Source organism: Lepidochelys kempii, chromosome 14 (genome assembly GCF_965140285.1).
Source record: "Lepidochelys kempii isolate rLepKem1 chromosome 14, rLepKem1.hap1, whole genome shotgun sequence".
Lineage (NCBI taxonomy): Eukaryota > Metazoa > Chordata > Testudines > Cheloniidae > Lepidochelys > Lepidochelys kempii.
In genome coordinates, this window is record NC_136393.1 from 25,467 (window position 1) to 47,425 (window position 21,959).

Genomic DNA, 21,959 nt, shown 5'->3' on the forward strand with positions numbered 1-21,959 from the left:
TGGGGCAGGAGTCCCAGGGGGCGGGGGTGGGCAACGACCCCCTCATGGGCTGAGGAGGGAACCCATTGTTAAGATTTTGGCAGCTCATCACTGGATGAAGGTGCTATTAAATACGCTAGCAGAAGTCTAATGGGGGTCAGGTCTGAGACATCTAGGGCCTAGGAGCCTTTGACTGGCAGAGGATCCACCTGGTTTTTACAGTTTCTGTAGCCAGGCTGACGCTTCCTGTATGTTAGCCATGAGGCTGGGGTTGGGGGCCTACGTTGTTCAGAGATGGGGCTGCGGTCCGGGCTCCGATGAGGGGGCTGATTCCGGTCCACGCTCCCCCACAGAAACCACCCGAGGCCCCGCCCTTCAACCAAGTGAGCCCCACCCCTCTCCTCCCTCTCCCGTTGCTAGGGAAGTGAGGTCACACAGTTATGGCGGCTCAGGCCCGGAGACGCTGAGGAGATCCGTGACTCTGGGGAATCCGCGTCCATCCGACGGGGAGCGGCGCCGCCCGCTCCTCTCACTGGTTTCGAGCGGCAGGACTGGGGGCTGCAATGGTCACAGCAGTTGCCGGGCTCTGAATTGGCATCCGTGAAGCCGACTTGCGGGGGCAGAGCAGCCGAACTGGGCCGCTGCCATGGAGCTGAGAGTCGGGAACCGATACCGGCTGGGCCGGAAGATCGGGAGCGGTTCTTTCGGGGATATTTACCTAGGTAAGACGTGGACGTGGAGCCTTGTCCTGCAGGGTTCTGTCTCTGCGCTGCTTGGGCAGCTGCCTTGGGGCTCACGGGCCTATCGCGAGGGGTGAGGGCTCTTGGAAGAGTCTCACTGTGTTCTCCCGGGCTGGGATAGGGAGCAGGGGGTGGGGTGAGAGTCCGTTTATCCTCCGGTGCCGCCCGAGCTGTTCAGCTGCCAAAGAAATGCCCCCAAATCTCAGGAAGCTTCTTGTTGCCACATACGGAGGACGGACTAAATTCGCATTGAAGCATCACGTTCTAATTTAGACAGGGCTGACAGCCAGGTCTCCTGGATTCTGTGCTCATTTTTTGCTGATTTACTCCCTCTGTGACATTGGGCAAGCTGTTTTCATACTCTGTTCCACTGTCTTCCCATCTCTAAAACGGGATAAGGATACTGACTTACCATTTGAGGACTGCGTCAAGTGACTTGAAATAGATATCATGATAATTGCTATAGAGTTGATGAAATTGCTGTGATTTTGTCTACATTTCTGATTGGCCTATAAGAAATTAGCCAACTAATGATAATTAGGTCTTGGCAAAAAAAATCAAACCCTTTAAAAACCATTATAATGTAGTGGGCCTCTGTGACTTTTCATGCCTTGTGTATCTTACTTACCCAGTCTTGTCTTAAGTTCTTCAGGGCAGGGATTGTCTCTTCCTCTGTGTTCACACAGTACCTATCACGGTGGTTCCTTAGTTCTGACTTGGGCCTCTAGATTTTATTAATAATTTAAATCATAAGCAGACTTGAGAAATTGCATCTTTTTAAACACATTTTTAATGTGTTCTGAAAAAAAGGTCTCTGGATTTTTATCTTTGGAAGGCTATTCCAATTTCGATAAGCAGACACCTGTGCAAACATGCTACATATGGGATTTGTTTTCAAATTCTATGTGTAGCATGTTACCACAGATGTCTGCTTTCAAAAATTGGAATAGCCTTCCAAAGATGAGCCAGAAAAACTTACTTCCCTGCAACCACTGCTGGGAAACTGTAGCCACCTAGGTTAAAAAGAATATCACTGATTTGTGTGTGTATCAGCTGTATCTGTACACAAATTAATTTACTTTTCTACACTACAATATTTCTTATTGCAGTGGACAGCTGTTCGTCAGAACTAACTTCTAAACTAAAATCACTTGTTCACAGGCAGTGAATATTGATTATCCTTGAATAGAACACGTGAAATGAAATCTCCATGTTTCTAGCTGAAGGTCTGCAGTATATATAGACAGAGATCAGGATTCTATGGGTCTATTAATGTATTCATTTAGAAGGCTGAGGATGGTGGTATATGTTGCTACGCACATGTAATACCAGTGCTCCAGAATCTGCACTGGCTACCTATGGGTTTCTGGGTGGACTTTAAGATGCTGGTTTTGCGGGGCCTGCCTACCTAAGGCCTTGTCTACACTACAGGGGAAATTCAATCTAAGATACGCAATTTGAGTGAATAGTGTAACTCAAATCATCATAGCTTAGATCTACTTACTGCGGGGTCCACACTATGCGATGTTGACGGGAGATGCTCTCGATCCAGTGGAGTACAGGAGTCAATGGGAGAGTGATCTGTGAAGACCCACTAAATTGACCGCAGATGCATTGATCGCCACTCTCTGCCTCTCACCATGCAATACTGCCATAGCTAAGATCAGCAGAGGCATTTGAGTTGGAGTTCCCATAGTATATTCAGACCTGTAATTGTCCACTGTTGCAGTTCCATCTCTGGGGGTGATGGTAGAGGCAAGAGAGCAAGCCAGTGCTTGTCATCCCTATCTACACTAGAGCTTCTGCTGGTGGAGCTGAACAAGTGAAGTATTAGTCCTGTATTTGCTATCCTGGACAATCCCTTGGAGAGAGTTGTTTGCAGAATATCCTGCATGAGAGTGACCCCTTCTTTTGGTTCAGAACAACCAACTAGTTTGAGTTCACTGTTAGGGCATGCTGCTAACAAACATCATGTTTTGGCAGACATCTGGGGAGAGTTTCAGTTTGAAGGAATGAGGCTAATTATGTAGACTTTTTGGGGTGGGGGGAGAGAATCTGTCCCCACCCTCCCCCCAGGAGCTGTCATGTGATGTTTTTGTGAATAGCAATTCTTAGTTTTATTATGTGTGTGCATTCAGCTACCTGGTAGGGTGTCTAGAGCCTAGAATAGGTATTGTTTGTCTAAATGTTGAAATAGAAACAAATATGAGCTGAGTCTACACTGTTTTTCCTCCATGTTGGGAAAATAACATAGGACCTAATCACATCAGCCACACTATCAGAGGCTCGTTCACCTGCACATCTACCAATGTGATATATGCCATCATGTGCTGGCAATGCCCCTTCTGCCATGTACATTGGCCAAACCAGACATTCTCTATGCAAAAAAATAAATGGACACAAATCAGATGTCAAGAACACTTCAACCTCCCTGGTCACTCAATTACAGACCTAGAAGTCGCAATACTCCAACAAAAAAACTTCAAAAACAGACTCCGAGAAACTGCAGAATTGGAATTAATTTGCAAACTGGACACCATTAAATTAGGCTTGAATAAAGACTGGGAGTGGATGGGTCATTACACAAAGTAAAAACTATTTCACCATGCTAATTTTCCCCCTACTGTTACTCACACCTTCTTGTCAACTGTTTGAAATGGGCCATCCTGATTATCACTACAAAAATTTTTTTTCTCCCGCTGATAGTAGCCCACCTTATTTGATCAGTTTTGTTATAGATGGTATGGCAACACCCATTTTTTCATATTCTCTGTGTGTATATATATCTTCCTACTGTATTTTCCACTGCATGCATCCGATGAAGTAGGTTTTAACCCACAAAAATTTATGCCCAAATAAATTTGTTAGTCTCTAAGGTGCCACAAGTACTCCTTGTTCATTTTTTTAAAACTAGTTTCTTCTCACAATTGTGAAGCCAGTATGAATAGGGCATAACTTAGTCAAAACAACTTTTAAAATTATTTAAAACCTATTTCACTGTCTAACCAATAATGGCTTTTAATATTCACTCTGTAGATTTTAAGAATCCACCCAAATTTTAGATTGGGATTTTGATTTATTTCCCTGACTTATCCTCCTTCACTACAAATATAGGATGTGCTGGGAGGTTAGGGCCCTCTCAAATGACACTTTTTAGACAGGAGTCAGCAGTTCTTCCTCAGTGACTTTGTGCTTTCAGATTCTCTGCCTCATCCTTCAAACTGTAGGTGTTTAGAATCACATCAAGCTGGCTGTGTGGGACTTGCAGGCAGAATTTCAAAATCCAAAGCACTATCTGAAATAAAACAGTTTGAAGTGGGAATTTAAAAAGAACTAAGAGTTTAATATGCCTAAATCTTTTGAAATTGCCCCCTTGAAAGGAAAAGGGAAAAAAAAGTAGAATGGATTCTCAGATGGTATTTTAAATAGTCCCAAGAATGTACAGTATACAGCTAGAGAAGAATAACAAATTTAAAATAGATAGCTGTTCTAAAGTTTAATTCGCTAGACCAGTCTTTGGAGTCAAACCAGTATAAATGATGACAAAACTTGGCGCACTGTGTTTCAGACTTGTGCATGGTGTTTGTCAGTTTGGCAACTCCTTATTCTAAGTCAAATGTTCACAACCCCATTACGTTTACTATTAAAAATAAAATTTTAAAATCTATACTACTGCTACGTTTGACCACAAACCATGAAGGCCACCCCAAAATTATTCTGGAAACTTTCTTTTCTTTAGAATTGTAATAAAATGCCTTGCAATTCCCTGATCACTGTCAGCAGTCACACTCCACCACTTGGGAAACACTGCTCTAGAGTATAACCATGTATCATTTAATTCTTACATCTAAATAGGACAGAATAAAACCAAACATTTTCACTGATGGATATAAACATTGAAAAGTATCTAGATTTAAAATGAGGGAACAGGGAAATAGGAATGCATAATTGTATGGGTTAAAAACATCACCTGCCTTTGTTTTTATTAAGTAAAATAAGGCCTTATAATGTAACACTCACTTTTCACTCTTTCAAAAACTGAAGTTGAGGTTTTTTTATACTGTCTCATTTATTGTCTGTCTTTAAGGTAATAGTTTATTTGGGTTTATACAAAGAGTGCCTATACAAGGCTCTTAGGTGCTCTTTATACAAGTTATGAGGAGAAATATTAAATAGCAGCTTAACATCATATCCAGCAGAACTCGATCCCGTACAAAACACTGTCTCCACATGGATCTCATCCCCATCAAATCCTATCCTTTGCAGCAGCTGATGGAAATATATTCATGTGGCATGCCCTGAAGGTTAGCAGACCAGGACTGTTTCTGACTAGGGTAAGAAAGAAGGCTATTTCTAGAGGTGATGATCCCTAACAGAGAATGCTTCACCACCAGTCCTCTCTTTCAAACTGAGTGATCTCCATCTGGAATGCTTTTACTGATTGCAGCTGTGGTGGTATGGTACAGGATGGGAGCTCACAAGAGCTTATGCTCAAATAAATTTGTTAGTCTCTAAGATGCCACAAGTACTCCTTTTCTTTTCTCTGATACAGTGGTTCTCATCCTGCGGGCCACCCGATTACCACACAGCTGCAGCCCAGCTGTGTGCTAAAAACTATTCAAAATTTGCCACTCTGGGCTAGCAGGATGCGGGGCCAGCTGAGGGGGAGAGGGCATTAGGCAGCCCAGCCCTGCTGGAGCACTATTGCCAACAGTGGGCCTGGTGAGTTCAGCAGCGGGGCATGGTGCGTGGCAGTGGGTCTTGGGGGGCGGAGGTCTCTAGGCAGTGAGGGGTTTGTGCGGGGTGCTGGGCAGCATAGGCCTGGGAACTAAGTGTGGGGGGGATGCTACAGCACCCCCAGGCTTTACTTGGGGCTCCACTCCTGACTCCCTGCACCCGGGGTCCTGGCTGCTGGCCCTGCACTCCCACTCTGTGGAAGTCTCTGGGTGGGAGGTGCTGGGCATAGGGGTCTGTGGGAGAGTTTAGCTGGAGGGGCACTGGGCATACAGATCTGTTGGGGGGGGAGGGGGTGTCTCTGGGCAGGGGAGCACTAACTTTAAGCGTGTGAGAGAAGACTGGTATTTCTCTCCTGCCCTCACTTCTCCCACAACATATAGTCCTCCCATCCCCCATTTCCAGGTCACCTTTCACTTCCTGTCCCCATTAAGTCATTAGCACTTTAGAAGAAAAGTGTGCACAAAAAAAGTTGATAAAATGGAGGAGGGCTATATCGCAGGAACCCCCTTGCTCAAATTTTGATTGCTAACATTACCCCATTGTACCATGAGCGATAGCAAATTTCAGGCCAATCTGAGCAAGCATATAGATTTTGAGCACTAAGAAGAATCATCCTTTCAGAAGACTTTTCTGTTTAATCTCAACTGTAGCAGAAGTCATGTTCTGCTGTAATATTGTATGAAATTAATTATCAACATCTGCTTTGCTATATCCAGATTCCCAGCAAAGGTTAATCCTGAAAACATAGGAGGCTCTGAGGAGGTATGGAGTGCTTATAGAATCATAGAATATCAGGGTTGGAAGGGACCTCTGGAAGTCATCTAGTCCAACCCCCTGCTCAAAGCAGGACCAATCCCCAATTTTTGCCCCAGATCCCTAAATGGCCCCCTCAAGGATTAAACTCACAACCCTGGGTTTAGCAGGCCAAAGCTCAAACCACTGAGCTATCCCTCCCCCCAATGAGTGGCCCATTCATCTCAATGAGATGTTCTCAGATGAATGGGAACACCCTGTGGACACAATTACAATTGAAACAATAATTCAGATGTGTGAACTGCACCATTCATCTGAGTGCTCTCATCCCACACCCAGTGCTATTTCTTTAAAACCAATTATATGCATCAAGCGTGCACATTCTTAGCTCCTTACCCAGGTCTTGGCACTGTATGCTTCATGCATGCTCCCAGCAGGCCTCTTCTCATCCCTCACTCCAACTCCAGAGTGACAGGTGACCCCCAGACCCCAGCACACCCACAGGAAGGAAGAATATAGGCTAACAGGTGCCCTCTACCCCGATCCCTTCCACCCACCTCCATGAAACCCCTTTTAGTGTGTCTCCCCTCCCACTCCCCCTGACCCCCACCACACATTTTCATTTATCCCCCTCCACTCACTGTAGCCCCAAACCCCTCCCTATGTCTTCACTCCCTAATTTCCCCTCCTTCCCAGGAGGCGTTCATTTGTGTAATTTATTTTCTTTTAAAAAATAGTTTTAGCACCTTCTGAATTTTCTGCTGTACTCTGATTAAATTTTTCCAAAACAAAAACCCTTAGACAGTCAAATTGTAGCAACATGCCAACTTTTTTCCCCCTTCAGATTTCTTCAGAGGTTCAGATTTGAACTCATAGTTAAGGCTACAATTTAATTATGGGTATTTTTAGTAAAAGTCATGGACAGGTCATGGGCAAGACTCAAAAAATCATCATAAATACCCCTGATTGAATCTTAGGGGAGGGTGCTGCCTGGCTAACCCTAACCCAGCCACACAGGCCACTACAGAAGTCGTCACAGAGGTCGCAGGAAGTCATGGAGTACGTGACTTCCATGACAAACATAGAGCCCTATTCTTAGTGCCAGAATGTTGCTCAATTTCAATGACTGTAAAATGTCCCCTTAAACTGTGCGGGTCCAGAACCATGGCTGGCTCACAGTTCTCTTGGGAAATCTGTCTGCTTCTGTGCAGCATAATCCATTTGGCATTTGAGCATTAGGCTCGTGCCTATCTGCAGAGCCAAAATCTTTTTTTGAATACTGTTTTCAATGTTTCTTCCTTAAAGAGTTAGTGGTTGTCATGCAGTAGCTGGGATAAATGTTGAGTGATTGAGTTCATTTGGCCAATGATCAAACCATGGCTTTGCAGAAAAGTTGGTAAAATCTGTCAGTCTTAAGCAAAGTTGTTTTGGGGGGTATATCTCAGGAACCCCTGTGATGGGTTTCCCCAGGGGTGCCCCCTAGAACTGGGGTACCACTGAGCACCCTGACCCACAAGCCTGGGTGCTTTCTCATACTGTACTGCTGTGACAAGCTGCAAAGCCCTCCAGCCTGCACTTTCACCAGCATTCACACAGGTAGGGACATACCCAGCTGCAGTTACACTCAGGCTTTCTAACCCCCAGCTTCCCAGCCCAGTACTCCAGAGCAGTACCATCTTGCCCTGGTCAAATCTGGCCGGTATATGGGTTTAATACCTGGTCCACCTCTCCCTCAATGTGGGGAGAACAATGCACACTTGTGGTAACCAAGCAGAGATTTTCCCCAAGCACTCCAATCAAAGCTCACTGGTTTATATTAAAACAAAAACAAGTTATTAACTACAAAAGATAGATTTTAAGTGATAGCAAATAGATCAAAGCAGATTACCTGGCAAATGAACAAAAAATGCTAAGTAAGATTAATATACTAAATAGATTGGATATAAATAGCAGATTCTCACCGTAACTGATGGTACAGGCAGACTTAAGAACATAAGAATGGCCCTACTGGGTCGGACCAAAGGTCCATCTAGCCCCGTATCCTATCTTCTGACAGTGGCCAGTGCCAGGTGTCCCAGAGGGAATGAACAGAACAGGTAATCAAGTGATCCATCCCCTGTTGCTCATTCCTAGCTTCTGGCAAACAGAGGCTAGGGACAGCATTCCTGCCCATCCTGGCTAATAGCCACTGATGGACCTATCCTCCATGAATTTATCTAGTTCTTTTTTGAACCCTGTTATGGTCTTGGCCTTCACAACATCGTCTGGCAAGGAGTTCCATAGGTCGACTGTGCATTGTGTGAAGAAATACTTTTGTTTTAAACCTGCTGTCTATTAATTTCATTTGGTGACCACTAGTTCTTGTGTCATGAGAAGCAGTAAACAACACTTCCTTATCTACTTTCTCTACACCAGTCATGATTTTATAGACCTCAATCATTTCTCCCCTTAGCCGTCTCTATTCCAAGCTGAAAAGTCCCAGTCTCATTAATCTCTCCTCATACAGCTGTTCCATAGCCCTAATAATTTTTGTTACCCTTTTCTGAACCTTTTCCAATTCCAATATATCTTTTTTTGAGACAGGACAACCACATCTACGCACAGTATTCAAGATGTGGGCATACTATGGATTTATATAGAGACAACATGATATTTTCTGTCCTATTTTCTGTGCCTTTCGTAATTATTCTCAGCATTCTGTTTGCTTTTTTGACTGCCGCTGCGCATTGAGTAGATGTTTTCAGAAAACTATCCACAGTGACTCAGAGATCTTTCTTGAGTGGTAACAGCTAATTTAGACCCCATCGTTTCATATGTATAGCTGGGATTATGCTTTCCAATATGCATTACTTTGCATTTATCAACATTAAATTTCATCTGCCAGATTGTTGCCCAGTCACCCAGTTTTGAGAGATCCTTTTGTAGCTCTTCGCAGTCTGCCTGGGTTTTAACTATCTTCAGTATTTTTGTAACATCTGAAAATTTTGCCACCTCACTGTTTACCCCTTTTTCCAGATCATTTATGAATATGTTGAATAGGACTGGTCCCAGAACAGACCCTAAGGGACACCACTATTTACCTCTCTCCATTCTGAAAACTGACAATTTATACCTACCTTTTGTTTCCTATCTTTTAACCAGTTACAAGTCCACGAGAGCACCTCCCCCCTTATCCTGTGGCAGCTTACTTTGCGTAAGAGCCTGTGGTGAGGGACCTTGTCAAAGGCTTTCTGAACATCTAAGTACATTATATCCAATGGATTCCCTTGATCCACATGCTTGTTGACCCCCTCAAAGAATTCTATAGATTGGTGAGGCATGATTTCCCTTTACTAAAACAATGTTGACTCTTCCTCAACAAATTATGTTCATCTATATGTGTGACAATATTGTTCTTTATTGTAGTTTCAACCAGTTTGCCTGGTACTGAAGTCAGGCTTACAGGCCTGTAATTGCCGGGATCGCCTCTGGAGTCCTTTTTAAAAATTGGCATCACACTAGCTATCCTCCCGTCATCTGGTACAGAAGCTGATTTAAAAGATTATATATCATAGTTAGTAGATCTGCAATTTCACATTTGAGTTCCTTCAGAACTCTTGGGTGAATACCATCTGGTCCTGGTGACTTATTGCTGTTTAATTTATCAGTTTGTTCCAAAACCTCTTCTAATGATACCTCAGTTTGGGACAGTTTCTCAGATCTGTCATCTAAAAAGAATGGCTCAGGTTTGGGAATCTCCCTCACATCCTTAGCTGTGAAGACCGATGCAAATAATTCATTTAGTTTCTCCACAACGGCCTTACCGTCCTTGAGTGCTCCTTTAGCTCCTCGATCGTCCAGTGGCCGCACTGGTTGTTTAGCAGGGTTCCTGCTTCTGATGTACTTAAAATAAATTTTGCTATTACGTTTTGAGACTTGTAGATTAAGGCACAAGCTACACTTGCTTTGCAGCTTGGAATCCCCAGGTGTTTCATAGACAGGCTAGAAATCCCTTCACCCTGGGTCCAGCACAGGGTGGATAAAAATCAATTATTTAAAAATTAAAAAAAAAAAAATCGGATTTTTTGATAAAATGCTTTTTGAGGAAAAAAACCTGTCTAAAGATAGTTTTAATTAAGGTACATTATAGCTCAAAGATATCTCATCATGCAATTGAGATTATAAATTCTAATTCTATGGTATGAGACAATATATTCATGTAATGCTTAAGAAAAGCTTTGTAAATGAGTTCCAATAGTTCATGGATTAGGGACCCAATTTTATGGGGTTCCGGGGGCTTCTGTATAGATTATTTAGGTCAAATCTTTCTTATCTACCCAATGGGACTCAGTGCTCAGTCTAGAAGATACCATCAGAAATGCTTAGTTTTGTAGTTTTCAAACTGTGGATTTGTGTCTCCAGAGATAATATGCTTGTTAATGGCAAAAATATTTTAAAATAAATAAATACTATATAGAGGTGAGAAATAGTTAAATAAAACAATTTAAATGTCTGTCTGGTGATGTTCTCCTCCTAATACAGCATGGTGAGAAAATCCTCCAAATATTAATGATTAACCTGTTTGAATTGTAGATATTTATGAAGTCATTGGGAGGTGAACTATCTGCTTCAATTACCTTTGGTAAATGAAATAACCAAACAATCATTCATTTTCTGATATAGCTGTAAAACTAATCTGAAAAGTTTTCAAAATAAATCACTTTAAAAATGTATAGTGTGTACCTTCTAAAAATGAAACCTACATCTATCTCTTAGTGGGAAGAAGACGTATTAAGGTTATAACAACCAACAATAATGTACTTTTATGTAGAAATCCAGGATTAAATAGAGTCTTCCTGACTAGTGATTTAAATCATGATTTAAACCAATTTGGTTTAAACCAAATCCACCCTGGTCCAGCACTTCCCCCAGTTCAGTCTTCGTTCCAGAGGTGTTTCCAGGAGTCAGCTTGTGTGGGGAGTGAAGAACCATGGATGATGTCACTCCCTGCCTTATATAGCTTTAGCATATGGTGGGAGCCCTTTGTTTCAAAACCTGGTTCCCAGACTGGTTTGTGGAAAAATACTGACATCCCAAGATGGCTTCCAGTGGCCTGGTCACATGTCCTTGTAGCGTCACAGCAGCCAATACTTACAGGCTATCTGTAGCCTTCTCAGGAAGGCTCACCAGGTGGGATATAAGCTTCTCATAAGGTCTGCTGTTTTCCCTAATGGCTCATTGCCCTAAATAGGCCCAACCAAACCAGCTATGTAGACTGAAAGCATCTAGTGTAGTGGGTGTAACTTATGTGTAATTATTTGAAGTACAGATACATAGTATTTATAACTTCAGATACAAAAATGAGGCATGCATACAAATAGGATAATCATATTCAGCAAATCATAACTTTTCCAATGACACCTCACATGACTTATCTTGTACAAAATGCATCATAATTATGCCATAACTATATTATAATAATATTACTAGGACAAATATGGGGTGCAGTCACACCTCCATGTCAGATGACCCCAAATTTGGATCACCAACCCTGTCCCACACCCCATGAGGGACTCCAAATTTCAAGGCAGTCCAAGTAACCATATGGATTTTTAAGCACTTAGAAGCGTCAATATTTAAACAAAATGGAACTCTTGACCTTACCTATAGGAAAACTGGCACTCTACTGTAGTATTGAGAATATAGGCAAGCCAAAGCGTACACTCTCCATTCAAGTGAAGTCCGAGATCATAGAATCATAGAATATCAGGGTTGGAAGGGACCCCAGAAGGTCATCTAGTCCAACCCCCTGCTCGAAGCAGGACCAATTCCCAGTTAAATCATCCCAGCCAGGGCTTTGTCAAGCCTGACCTTAAAAACCTCTAAGGAAGGAGATTCTACCACCTCCCTAGGTAACGCATTCACGTGTTTCACCACCCTCTTAGTGAAAAAGTTTTTCCTAATATCCAACCTAAATCTCCCCCACTGCAACTTGAGACCATTACTCCTTGTTCTGTCATCTGCTACCATTGAGAACAGTCTAGAGCCATCCTCTTTGGAACCCCCTTTCAGGTAGTTGAAAGCAGCTATCAAATCCCCCCTCATTCTTCTCTTCTGCAGGCTAAACAATCCCAGCTCCCTCAGCCTCTCCTCATAACTCATGTGTTCCAGTCCCCTAATCATTTTTGTTGCCCTTCGCTGGACTCTCTCCAATTTCTCCACATCCTTCTTGAAGTGTGGGGCCCAAAACTGGACACAGTACTCCAGATGAGGCCTCACTAATGTCGAATAGAGGGGAACGATCACGTCCCTCGATCTGCTCGCTATGCCCCTACTTCTACATCCCAAAATGCCATTGGCCTTCTTGGCAACAAGGGCACACTGCTGACTCATATCCAGCTTCTCGTCCACTGTCACCCCTAGGTCCTTTTCCGCAGAACTGCTGCCTAGCCATTCGGTCCCTAGTCTGTAGCTGTGCATTGGGTTCTTCCGTCCTAAGTGCAGGACCCTGCACTTATCCTTATTGAACCTCATCAGATTTCTTTTGGCCCAATCCTCCAATTTGTCTAGGTCCTTCTGTATCCTATCTCTCCCCTCCAGCGTATCTACCACTCCTCCCAGTTTAGTATCATCCGCAAATTTGCTGAGAGTGCAATCCACACCATCCTCCAGATCATTTATGAAGATATTGAACAAAACCGGCCCCAGGACCGACCCTTGGGGTACTCCACTTGATACCGGCTGCCAACTAGATATGGAGCCATTGATCACTACCCGTTGAGCCCGACAATCTAGCCAGCTTTCTACCCACCTTATAGTGCATTCATCCAGCCCATACTTCCTTAACTTGCTGACAAGAATACTGTGGGAGACCGTGTCAAAAGCTTTGCTAAAGTCAAGAAACAAGATGGATGGATGGAGATGGATTAGAAGACCACATAACAGAGAAGTTCCTTTTGTTCCTACCCACACAAATAGTGCCAAAGACGGGACTCATTCTAGGGATAAAACCTAGTTAGAGAACACCAGGGAGAAACTCAGATCAAGAAACAGGTCCAGTCAATTCTTAAAGTAATCAGTCTGACTGCAACTGAGTCAGCATTTACTCAGAGATAGGCCTAGGTGGCAAGATATCTCCCTTTTTAGATACGCAGTTCTAACTGACTTCTCAACATTGGTTATGAGAGTGCAATATGGATACTCTCGGGAGCTCCAGACTCCTCCACATCCCTTCGTCTCCTTTCCAGGCTTGAGGGAAAAGAGAAACCATTCTAAAAGCCAAACCATTCTAAAAGAGATCTTGTACCTCCTGGAACTAGGGTTACTGGAGTCTGTCCACAAGAAGGGCTCTCCTTGCAGTTTTTTCATAGTAAGAAAGATTTGGAGGAGTCCTAGCTGTCCTCAACCTTAAGAATCTGAACAAATTAATAAAGAAGATTAAACTCAGAATAGAAATTCTAGTTTCCACTCTGTTCAGTCTCTTCAAGAGATGAGATCAGTGGACCTGGGAGTTTCTCTGCTTCAACTGTAGGAACCTTTACTAGCAATACAAAACATTGCCTTCAGATCTGTTTCCCGTGCCCACCCCTGCAGATCTTTTATTGATAGTTACAATAGCCAAGCTAAGTTCAGTTATACCTGAGCTCACTTACACAACTGTTCAAACAGTGGCATTTTATCAGCATAATCCCAAGGAACCTTTCAGGAGTTAACCTCAGAAAATCTTCTCCATGCTTCCTGCACATGGGTTCTCAATAAACACAGAAGATCGCTGAACCCCTCACAGAGAACCTTCTGCCTAAGGGGCAAGATAGAAACTTGGAAAGCCAGAGTCTTTCTGAAACAGGAAAGAAGGTTCAACAAGCTTCAGATGCTGCTCTCAGAGGTGTATCAGAACTGTGTCTACAGTTCTGTGGTGTTTTGGTCTCATGTATGTAGAGTGTGTACTCTATAGGCCTGACTGCACATGAGTGCTTCAGCGATTCCTCTTAGAGACTTTTGACCATTCCCAGCCTGAGATGTCACTGTGAAAGTGAAGACACCAGCCAGATTTACTTAGTCAGTTACTTAGTAGAAATAGGAACCCCAGGTGATTCATAGCTTCTAAGGCCAGAAGCAATCAATGTGATCATCTCGTCTGATCTCCTGTATAGCACAGTCCATAGAATTTGCCCCCAAATAATTCCTAGAACATATCTTTTAGGAAAAATTCAGTTCTGATTTAAACATTGTTAATGATGCAGAATCTACCACAACCCTTGGTACGGTTTGATGGTTAATTACTCTCACTGTTAAAAATGTATGCCTCATTTCCCGTTTGAATTTATTTAGCTTCAGCTTCCAGCCATTGGTCATGTTATACCTTTCTCTGGTAGATTGAAGAGCCCATTATTAAATATTTGTTCTCCATGTAAGTACTTACAGATCGTAATCAAGTCACCCCTTAACCTTTTCTTTAAACTAAATAAATTGAACTCCTTGAGTCTGTCATAAGGCATGTTTTCTAATCCTTTAATCATACTTGTGGCTCTTCTCTGAACCCTCTCCAATTTACCAACATGCTTCTTGAATTATGGGCACCAGAACTGGACGCAGTATTGCAGCAGCAGTCACACCAGTGCCAAATACAGAGGTAACATAATCTCCCTACTCCTACTCAAAATTCCCCCGTTTATGCATCCCAGGATTGCAATAACTCTTTTGGCCACAGCTTGACACTGGAAGCTCATGTTCCAGCTGATTATCCACCACAATCCCAACATTTTTTTCTGAGCCACAGCTTCCTAGGGCAGTGTCCCCCATCCTGTAAATATGGCCTCCATTCGTCCTTCCTTTGTACATTTACATTTACCCATGTTAAAATGCATATTTGTTTGCTTGTAGTTAGTTTACCAGGCAATCTAGATCCCTCTGAATCAGTGACCTGTCTTCATTATTTACCACTTCCCCAGTAATTTTATATGATGGTAGGATCACAATCCAGGACCTGAAATTTTGTTTATGGGTGCCAGCCGTTCAGGACAGGGGAGCATGATTGGGTCATTGCAATACATAGGAAATGTGAAGGGGTTCAGAGACCAGTTCTAGAACAACTACTTCTGAGAGATAAGAGATCAGGCTGGTTCTCCTAGACTTACAGGATTATGTCTTGGTTTGATCAGACAACACAACGGTAGCATACATAAATTTTCAAGTTCAGGTGTAAATGCCGAAGCAATATAGATGCCCTCCTAAATGGAAAGTTACCATGCCACCCTTAGGGCATAAACTGGATACTGAACACAAAAGTAGACTAGTTAAAGAAGGCAATTTAGAATAGTCACAGAACTAAGGAGTGTTCCAATTGTATTTAGGGAGCTAGGCCACGTCTGGGTGGATCTCACAGTGGCACACTTATCCAAAGTAATAGACTTAGTCATATTAATAAATTCCAGGGCCAAAAGAAACCATTGTCGTTATCTAATCTGACCTCTTGTGTAACAGCCCATAGAACTTCCCCAAAATAATTTCTAGAGCATATCTTTTAGACGAACATCCAGTGTTGTTTTAAAAATTGTCAGTGATAGAGAATCCACCACAACCCATGATGTGATTCCAGTGGTTAATTACTCTCATCCTTGCTACATCTGAAATGTCTCAAGTTGAGGGAAAGATCATGATCCAAAATAGAAAATGTATCACTTGATTATTTCCTTTATAACATGAATAAAAATTGATGATGATTTTGAAAAAAAAAATTGATGGATTTTTGAATTTTGTTTAAATTATAGTTTCTTTTTAAAAATAAAACTGTTCAAAATTAAATCTGAATTTATTATAAAATATGTTAGGGCCTAAATTTATCTTAAAACATTTAAATAAAAAAATGGGCTGAATCCATGAGCCTCTATCAAAATCTTTTTTATATAATTAAAGAGTAGATTTTTTTCCACATAACTTTTGAGGTTAAGCTTTATAAATATGGCACAGTAGGTCACATACTGTATTAAGGTCTTGTTTTGTTTAATAACAAGAAACTGTATATGTTCTTTTGCTTGTTTAAATTCCTCTTATACTAATGCATCTTGACACAAATCATGTGCAAAAACTTAATTATCTAGTAAATAAGCAATATATCATTTATCATTTTCTAACATACTAAAATATACAATTAATAAGAATCTGAAAATATTAAAATATATAATTGCTTAAATAAATGTACATAAGTGTACCTTCTTTGGTAGCAAAAATATGTACCAAATATAGTTTAAATGGGTGATTGAGTTGTAAATAAACACGTTTTAGTGGTTATATCAACCAATAAGAATGCACCTTTCTTTAGAAAATTATGTACCTAAAGGAAACTTGATTGCAATCAATTATTTAAACTGAGGCTTTCCACTTGGTGATTTAAATCATGTATTTAAGTAGTCTTGATTTAAATCAATCCACCCCATTCCCTTCTGTGACTGGCCACTTCCCCCAGTCATCAACAGCTGCTCTAGGTGTAGATTAAGATCTCTTCAGGCTGCTCTTGCAGGATGGGACCTCAGCAGATGAGAAAGATTTGACTTTTAGTATGTAAATTAATGAGTTTATGACTGTGTATTTTATGATGAATACACAGAATATAATTGAGCTGACCTTATTTTCAACAGAGAAAGCTGTACAACTTATTTTCCTGTAGTGTAAGTCCCCTATGGGCACTCACGGTATGTCTACACTGCATTTAGACACCCATGGCTGGCACATACCAGCTGACTTGGGCTCATAGGTCTAGGCCTAAGGGGCTGTATAATTGCAGTGTAGATGTTTGGGCTCAAGCTGTAGCCTATGCCCTGGGACTCTCCCACCTCTCAGGGCCTTAGAGCCTGGGCTCTAGCCTGAGCCCAAACATCTGCACTGCAGTTAAACAGCCCTTTAGCCCAGCCCCATAAGCCCAAGTCAGCTGATGTGGTCCAGCTGCATGTTTTTAGTACATACCCTCAGAGAACTGAAAATTAACTTAGTAGATTTCCTTTCTAGAAATAACTTCTCCCCAAGTCCAAGACACACTTCTTTGGGTATGTCTGCACTGTAGTGTAAGCCCAGGGTTAGTAGAACTCTAGTTAGCAGACCCTAGGCTTGTTAATTTAGGGCTTGAATGTTTACACTAATTTGTAACCCCAGGTTAGCAATTGTTGAACTCTGGGTCCCTGACTTGGGCTCCAGTGTCTACACTGCATTATGCGGTCCCAAGTCCAACCACTCATATTCCAGGCTTTCTAGTCCCCTCCCAAAATGTGGCTGCTCTTGCCCACTGTTCATGGTGCAGCGTGGGAACACTTGACTGTCCATGGGGCAAAGAAAACCAGCCCGTGGGATTGTAGAATACTTTTGGTGGACTCCAAGCATGAGTCCAATGGGCCTGTGGCTACACTGCAAAGTAATAAGGCTTGAATCCTGGTCCCCGTTTGACTCGGGCTCGGACCCTTCATCCCTGTGGGGATCCTGGGACAAAACCCTAGGTTAGTGTGATTTGTGTGTAGATGGAAGGGGGATTAGGGTTGAGCCTGAGTTCAAACCCTGGGCTGACGTTGCAGTATAGACATATTCTTTGCCGTTAGTAGTTATCTACCTTTCAGCTGTGGTTTTCGTCCTGCTTTACTCATTGTTGCACCTAGACATCTAGTTGGCTAAAATGTATTTTTCAGGCTATGTCTACACTACAACTTACTTCAGTATAACTTACATTCACACCCTTGAGCAATGTAAGTTACACCAACCTAAGCACTGGTGTGAACAGTGCTATGTCAGCAGGGGAGCTTCTCCTACCGACATAGCTACTGCCTCTCGCGGAGGCAGGAGTTAAGACAAAGGGAGAGCTCTCTTCCATCAGCTTAGAGCATCTTCACCAGAAGCAGTACAGCGGTGCAGCTGCTTTAGTGTACATATAGCCTCAGTATCCAGTCATCAGGAAGGACTTTCCATTCATATAGGGACTTAGCCATGCTGGTCAGTGCTTTTTTTTTTTTTTTTAAACTGATTCGGCACTAGTGTTGACTGTGGGGGCCTCAAGATAACTTCAGCTGATCCAACATACTAATTTCAATTTTTCTTTGATTGGGACAGATTACGAGCATACCACTCCATTGTTCGGTGCCCTGTACTGGCTTTCCATCAAATTGCTGATCTGCTTTTGCAGATCCTGATGGTTCACCTCTAAGTTCTAACTTGTCTAGAAACTGCCTTTATTTCCATCAGTGAAACAAAGCCATTGTAGATTACAGAACTTGAGGTATAACTTTCAGTCCCAGTAAGGAAAGGAAGGACTTTGACCTGTGGAACTCTATCACCAGAAATCAAGATAAGCTTTTTACCTGTTCAGAACACAGTTCAGGTCCATCTTCTAGAGAGTTGGCTACAAATTAGATGGTGATATTTATTCTTAATTCTAGAATGGTTCATAGAAATATATCTTAACCCAAAGGAGGAACAGAGAAGATGGTTCATAATCAGATAAGTTTTCATTTTAACCTGTATTGTCATGTACAGTAGCAGCATGAGGTATAAATCTGTATATACCTAAAACATTAATGAATGATGTATAGACCACAAATAATGGGACTTTTGAAACATGCAGTTTACACTCTAAAGAAGACTTACACCCACTTGTAGACTTTAATGTAGCACAGCAACCTTTGACTTCGTAGCCTTCAATATCTAATGCATATTGGCTTTAAACCAGTGTTATGTAGGTTTCAGTATCTTTCAACTATCTAAATTTAATGGTAAACGGGAAATATTTTGGCGCTTAAAGATACAATTAGTGATACTTACTTTTCCATATTTTCCTGCCATGACAATCTTGAGTTCTTAATCAAAAATATAAGTAGAGAATATTAGAGAGCTAAATTTAAAAAAATAAAGTTAATTGATCTGTCACAGTTCAGGGCAAAAGTGCACCATTATTGATACTCATGCTTCCAGCTCCCCAGCTGTTGCCTATCTTGGGAGGAGAGCCACATCCCTCTCCTTTCTGACCAGAGTATTTTCTGGGTTGCACAGTGTGACATTATCTGCTTAAAATATGACCATATAGATCATTGTTGCAACCACTGTTATATATTTGCAACAAATCTTGTACAAAGGTTGTCAAGTAAGGTGTCTCTGGACAGGTTATGACTCGCTGAATATAATTATGTTATTTGTATGCATGTATCATTTTTGTATTTGAAGTTATGAGTATTGGCTCTATACCTGGATTTCAAATGTTTGCTCCTGAGGTAACGCCCACAAGGTAAATAGCTTGCACATCTTGAAGGGACCATTCAAATTAAGTGGCTCATCAAAAGGACACTTAACTCACAATGGAAGACGCTTATCTACACTGAATGGATTGTCCTGTGAATGTTCTGTCTGGGCTATAGGTAATGGCTTCCCACTATGTCTCAGGGCATGTCTATACTGGCAGAGTTGCAGTGCCGCTCAGAGAGCGCTGAAGGGAACCACTGTTGTGTGTTCACACTGTCAGCTGCCTGCGCAATAGTGTGTTCACACTTGCAGCACTTGCAGTGGTATTTGGAGCATTGCATTCTGGGGAGCTATCCCATAGAGCATTTCTTCCTCTTCTGCTGCTAAGAGTTGTGGGAAGATGGAGGGGGTCGCGGGGCATCCTGGGTCCTGTCCCAATGCCCCGTGATGCATTGCTTTGCATCCCAGCAATCCCTGTGCTTCCATCCACAGTTAGCGCCATCTTTCAGTGGTTTGTGTACTGCGCGCCCAACCTCTTCAGGAATTGCAGGAATGGATCCCGAACTGTTGACCAGTATGCTGCTCATTCTGACCAACACATCACGATTGGCAGTGGAGTTATTCCTTAAACTACAGAGGCAAGAGGAGTGCGAGCGACATTGATCTCACCACGCGTACTAGCTACGACATGAGAATGCTTGTGGCTTTCACATAGGTGCTGACCACAGTGGAACACTGCTTTTGGGCTTGGGAAATAAGGACTGCCTGGTGAGATCACATTGTGATGCATGTCTGGGATGACGAGCAGTGGCTGCAGAACTTTTGGATGAGGAATGCTGCATTCATGGGACTGTATGATGAGCTTGCCCCCGGCCTGCGGCGCAAGGACAGGAGAATGAGAGCTACCGTGCCATTGGATAAGCACATGGCGATTGCACTGTGGAAGCTCGTTACTCCAGATGCTACCGATCGGTCGCTAACCAGTTCGGAGTGGGAAGGTCGACTGTTGGACTCATGTTGAAGGAAGTGTGCAGGGCCATTAATTGCATCCTGCTCCAAAAGACCATGACATTGTGGATGGCTTTGCACAAATGGGCTTTCCTAACTGTGGAGGGGTGATAGATAGCATGCATATTCCAATTCTGGCACCAGACCACCTAGCCACTGAGTACATTAATCGCAAGGGGTATTTCTCAGTGGTTCTCCAGGCACTTGTGGATCACCGTGGGCTTTTCACAGACATTAACGCAGGCTGGTCCAGAAAGGTGCATGACGCAAGCATCTTTTAGGGACTTTCTTTGTAGACCAGAAGATCACCGTAGGGGAAGTTGAAATGCCCATTGTGATCCTGGGAGACCCTGCCTACCCCTTAATGCCGTGGCTTATGAAGCCATACAGGGGGCAACTTGACAGCAGCAAGGAGCAGTTCAACAACAGGCTGAACAAGTGCAGAATGATTGTTGAGTGTACTTTTGGCCATTTAAAGGCCTGCTGGCGCTGTCTCTATGGGAAGCTGGACCTGGCCAATGACAATATTCCTATGCTTATAGCCGTGTGCTGTACGCTCCATAATTGTGAAGGGAAGGATGAAAGCTTCACTCAGGGCTCAACTGCAGAGACTCAGAGCCTGGAGGCTGAGTTTGAACAGCTAGATACCAGGGCTATTAGAGGGGCGCAGCGCAGGGCCATAAGGATTAGGGATGTCTTGAGGCAGCAATTTGAAGCTGAAAGCCACTAATATTTGTTGCTGTGGTCGTGAGTGCAATGCTTGTAATGCTAAGAGGTGATTGTCATTGGTGCAGACAATGTGGAGAAAGAAGTGGTTCAGGACTATTTAGAAAAGCTGGATGAGCACAAGTCCATGGGGCCGGATGCAAGGGTGCTAAAGGAGTGGGCGGATGTGATTGCGGAGCCATTGGCCATTATCTTTGAAAACTCATGACGATCGGGCGAGGTCCCAGATGACTGGAAAAAGGCTAATGTAGTGCCCATCTTTAAAAAAGGGAAGGAGGAGGATCCTGGGAACTACAGGCTAGTCAGCCTCACCTCAGTCCCTTGAAAAATCATGGAGCAGGTTCTCAAAGAATCCATTTTGAAGCACTTTGAGGAGAGGAAAGTGATCAGGAACAGTCAGCATGGATTCACCAAGGGCAAGTCATGCCTGACTAACCTAATTGCTTTCTACAATGAGATAACTGGCTCTGTGGATGAGGGGAAAGCAGTGAGCATGTTATTCCTTGACTTTAGCAAAGCTTTTGATTTAGTCTCCCACAATATTCTTGCCAGCAAGTTAAAGTAGTATGAGCTGGATGAATGGACTATAAGGTGGATAGAAAGCTGGCTAGATTGTCGGGCTCAACGGGTAGTGATCAATGGCTCCATGTCTAATTGGCAGCCGGTAATGATCTGGAGGATGGCGTGGATTGCACCCTCAGCAAGTTTGCAGATGATACTAAAGTGGGAGGAGTGGTAGATACGCTGGAGGGTAGGGATAGGATACAGAGGGACCTAGACAAATTAGAGTATTGGGCCAAAAGAAATCTGATGAGGTTCAATAAG

The 21,959-nt window shown here is 42.8% G+C and overlaps 1 protein-coding gene across 3 annotated transcripts in view; it reads left to right on the forward strand.

Moving 5' to 3' along the window:
- Positions 1-399: 399 nt before the first annotated feature.
- CSNK1D (casein kinase 1 delta) overlaps positions 400-21,959 on the forward strand; it is a 68,924-nt gene continuing 47,364 nt past the window's right edge. For 2 of the 3 annotated variants that reach the window (XM_073310934.2, XM_073310933.2), the window contains exon 1: positions 400-701. In XM_073310934.2, coding sequence (XP_073167035.1) covers positions 626-701 — 76 coding nt within the window. In that variant the 5' untranslated portion in view covers positions 400-625. Of the gene's footprint in view, positions 702-9,350; positions 9,521-21,959 lie in introns of all 3 variants that reach the window. The other variant, XM_073310935.2, reaches the window with a different exon arrangement.